At 40.8% G+C, this 4215-nt stretch overlaps 1 protein-coding gene across 1 annotated transcript in view; it reads left to right on the forward strand.

The window, feature by feature from the left end:
- The first annotated feature begins 1934 nt into the window (after positions 1-1934).
- derl2 (derlin 2) overlaps positions 1935-4215 on the forward strand; it is an 8040-nt gene continuing 5759 nt past the window's right edge. The window contains exon 1 of the mRNA XM_031878450.1: positions 1935-2055. Within this exon, the coding sequence (XP_031734310.1) occupies positions 1963-2055 (93 nt within the window). The 5' untranslated portion in view covers positions 1935-1962. The remainder of the gene's footprint in view (positions 2056-4215) is intronic.

Here is a 4215-nt window from a genome sequence, read left to right on the forward strand (position 1 = left end):
AGCCAGCCCTAACTATAAACCTGAACCGGCCCTAACTATAAACCTGAAGCGGCTCTAACTATAAACCTAAGCCGGCCCTAACTATAAACCTGAGCCGGCCCTAACTATAAACCTGAGTCAGCCCCAACTATAAACCTGAGCCGGCCCTAAGTATAAACCTGAGCCGGCCCTAACTATAAACTGAGCCGGCCCTAACTATAAACCTGAACCGGCCCTAACTATGAACCTGAACCAGCCCTAACTATAAACCTGAGCCGGCCCTAAGTATGAACCTGAACCGGCCCTAACTATAAACCTGAAGCGGCTCTAACTATAAACCTGAACCAGCCCTAACTATAAACCTAAGCCGGCCCTAACTATAAACCTGAGCCGGCCCTAACTATAAACTGAGCCGGCCCTAACTATAAACCTGAGCCGGCCTTAACTATGAACCTGAGCCGGCCCTAACTATGAACCTGAACCGGCCCTAACTATGAACCTGAACCAGCCCTAACTATAAACCTGAGCCGGCCCTAAGTATAAACCTGAGCCGGCCCTAAGTATGAACCTGAGCCGGCCCTAACTATGAACCTGCACTAGCCCTAACTATAAACCTGAGCCGGCCCTAACTATAAACCTGAGCCGGCCCCAACTATAAACCTGAGCCGGCCCCAACTATAAACTTGAACCAGCTCTAACTATAAACCTGAGCCAGCCCTAACTATAAACCTGAGCCGGCCCTAAGTATAAACCTGAGCCGGCCCTAACTATAAACCTAAGCCAGCCCGAACTATAAACCTGAGCCGGCCCTAACTATAAACCTGAGCCGGCCCTAACTATAAGCACTATCAAAAAGTAAAGTCTTCAGCCTACTCTTAAATGTAGTGAGTGTGTCTGCCCCTCGGACTGAAACTGGAAGCTTGTCCCACAAAAGAGGAGATAGCTGAAGGCTCTGGCTCCCATCTTACTTTTTAAGGAACCACAAGTAACCCTGAATTAATGGAGCGCAGCTCTCTAGTTGGATAATATGGTACTATAAGCAACTTAAGATATGATGGTGCCTGACCAATTAGGGCTTTTAGGTGAAGAGAAGGATTTTGGATTCTATTCTAGATTTTACAGGGAGCCAGTGCAGAGAAGCTAATACAGGAATAATATCATCTCTTTTCTAAATTTGTGTTGGTACATGTGCTGCAGCATTCTGAATCAGCTGGAGAGATTTAAGAGACGTATTAGAGCAGCCTGATAAGGAATTGCAGTGATCTAGTCTAGAGGTAACAAATACATGAACTAATTTTTCTGCATCACTTTGAGACAGGAAGTGCCTGATTTTTGATATTTGCTCCCCTTGAATTATAAGTCACTCTTTATAAAGGGTTGGTAAGTTGTAACTATTGGCTTTATTGATGGTTTACTGATGCTTATGGTGTTTTATATGTATACATGTTGGTAATCCATTAATAAATTATTGTAGGTTTACAGTTAAGCCATTTTAATAAGTCATCAGTGCGCTCATAGTGTTGTCAACAGGTTTTTCCAGCTCAAGAATCGACCTCAGCTAAACCTGGCAACCCAACACACATTAATAAATGATTTAATAGCCATAAATACCAAAGCCATTGGTTAATAGCACTTAAAAAAACCTTTAAAAGGGGTATCTTATAACGGGTGTATAAAGAGGAAGTGGTACCAAGAGATCAATTTAACCTAATTGATGCATTCAATTTGCAGGACATTTAATTTCCCATGTGAAGCACATTATTCAAATTCCAAAACCCAATTTGTCTTTTCATTTGACGTAGGTGGCTAATTGTATGATAAATTGAAAATGCATATCTTTTTTTTATTCCACTTCATCCATACACATTATTGTGCCAGGCCCGTTGATATCTTGCAAATGTGTCGCACGTGCATGAACGCACCACCCTTCGCCTTGTGGGATGACGTGTCAACAAAGTGCCGGAAGCTTCCAGTCTGTTCAAAATGGCTTACCAGACACTACAACAGGAGTACCTACAGATTCCTGTTGTTACCAGGGCATATACAACCGCCTGTGTCCTCACAACTGCTGCAGTGGTAAGATACATTCACATGTTCACCGTGTTGGCTTGGGCATAGCTTGTTGTTGCTTAAAATAGCTAACGTAAAGTCGTTACTTTGCTGCTAGCTCGACGGGTTAGCTAACGTTATAGCACCTGTGAGAAGGAGACGTGTCGGAATCTGGTTGTCCGGGATGTTAGCGCTCTTTTTCAAGTTAAGAAAAAAACAGAAGCGTAGCTAACTTTGCCCGGTGCGTTTGCTAAATTTTAACAAGGGATCCAAAATTGTAAGGGCCCGTTAAGTTGCGTTTCTATCGGGTGACAGTTTACGGAAGGCTCGTCAGCTGTTTAGTCTTTTGCAGATGCTGCTATACAATATAGTTAGCTATCAGTCTATTACAATGCAACATATGTTAAAACTGATCATATATTTGCGTAAAATCTGAATCTGCAGACTAACTAGTCATTCAAGCTGTCAAATAGATAGAATGGAGGTACGTAATCTATTAAGACAAAGAGTGTGTGTGTGTGTGTGTGTGTGTGTGTGTGTGTGTGTGTGTGTGTGAGTGAGAGTGAGAGAGAGAGAGGTTAGATGTGGATCATAAATAGAACGTTCTCATTACCATAGAACCACACTGGGACTAGTGTGGGAACGTAAAGGCGGTTTTGGTACCGGTGGTGATGTTGTAGTCATAGTGTTGACTTTTTGAAGGGTTGATCATGACTAACACTAAAATGAATTCTAACGTCTTAAATGTACGTAACCATCATTAGATAGAATGGAGTACATCAGGGGACAGTGTGTGTTATTAGTGGACATAGGCTATGTGGAGTCACTACCTTAATTGTTGAAGACATCAGTCAGTTCCTGGACTAACTTAGAACATTCTGATGGTGGTATATGATGCCAATGCTCAATCATACCTCATAATTTGTTGTGGCAGTTTTTTGGTTGATTTCATTTGTTACACAGATTTAGTGCTACATTTTTAACAATTTTTTTACCACTCGAAATTTGATAAAGAATGATCAAACATCCCTCCAAAATACCATATAATGGCACCAAGACCTTGAGGAACACCATAAAAAAGACTCGCTCTGATTTGGTATCAAAGGTTTGACATTTGGAGAAGTTTTGGTGATTGAATTGCGAGCACTTCTGTTCTGGAAACTGCTGAGAAGCCCTCTTCCCCCCTTATCGTCCATATAGCTGGAAACAGCAGACGTCCTCTTTGGCCGCAGGTCTCTGCTGTGATGAGGCTGTGATTATCCTAAAGATCACAACAGGTCATTTTATACAGTGATGTCAAGTTTAAAATAGTGTTCTCACTACAGTGAAATGGCTACTATGGGGACTAACATCATCACACATTCAGTGATCCAGTCATCTATTTAATTCCAAGACGGTTGAGAAAAATTAAAATACACCATTTTAAGAAAATTGTAAAACATCTACTCATGAAGTGGGCATGTCTGTAAAGGGCAGACTTGTGGGAACTCATAGAACCATTTTCATTCAAATGTCTTGAGATAAGAGGTCAAGGAACCATGCCAGTGTTTCTTTTGCCAAAATGTAGCCAAACTTTGGAGCGGTATTTCGGATCCTTCCCGACAAGCTGGTTAAATGGGTTCCTTAGATTAGCACCTTCTGTTGTACCCTTCCATAGGCAGATAGTATAAATGTGATATCTTATATGTTAACACAAACACACCATTCATAAGTTTGAATGAACACATTTCCATGTGTTCTTGTTAAACCAAGTGATAAGAGTTGGTTTTGGCAACAGTTAGTGCATGTTCACTCCTTCAAATATTTAGTTAATGAAGGTACTTGTAAACACTTCAAACCCAGTTTATATTTACCAGAGTATGCCAATCACCTGTATTTAGAAAAACAGTGGGATGAACTCTATTTCCATGGACAGTAGTCGCCTCAGTGAAGAAACTGGCTTCTTTATCCGGCTTAACCAGGATACGGCAAACAATCACAACAAGCAATGGAATGGGAGTTACTGCTTTGAGACTCGGGTTTAATATACAGTTGTGTGAAAAAGTGTTTGCCCCTTCCTGATTTCTTATTTTTTTGCATGTTTGTCACACTTAAATGTTTCAGATCATCAAACAAATTTAAATATTAGACAAAGATAACACAAGTAAACACAAAATGCAGTTTTTAAATGAAGGTTTTTATTATTAA

Source organism: Anarrhichthys ocellatus, unplaced genomic scaffold (genome assembly GCF_004355925.1).
Source record: "Anarrhichthys ocellatus isolate YVR2014 unplaced genomic scaffold, GSC_Weel_1.0 scaffold179, whole genome shotgun sequence".
Lineage (NCBI taxonomy): Eukaryota > Metazoa > Chordata > Actinopteri > Perciformes > Anarhichadidae > Anarrhichthys > Anarrhichthys ocellatus.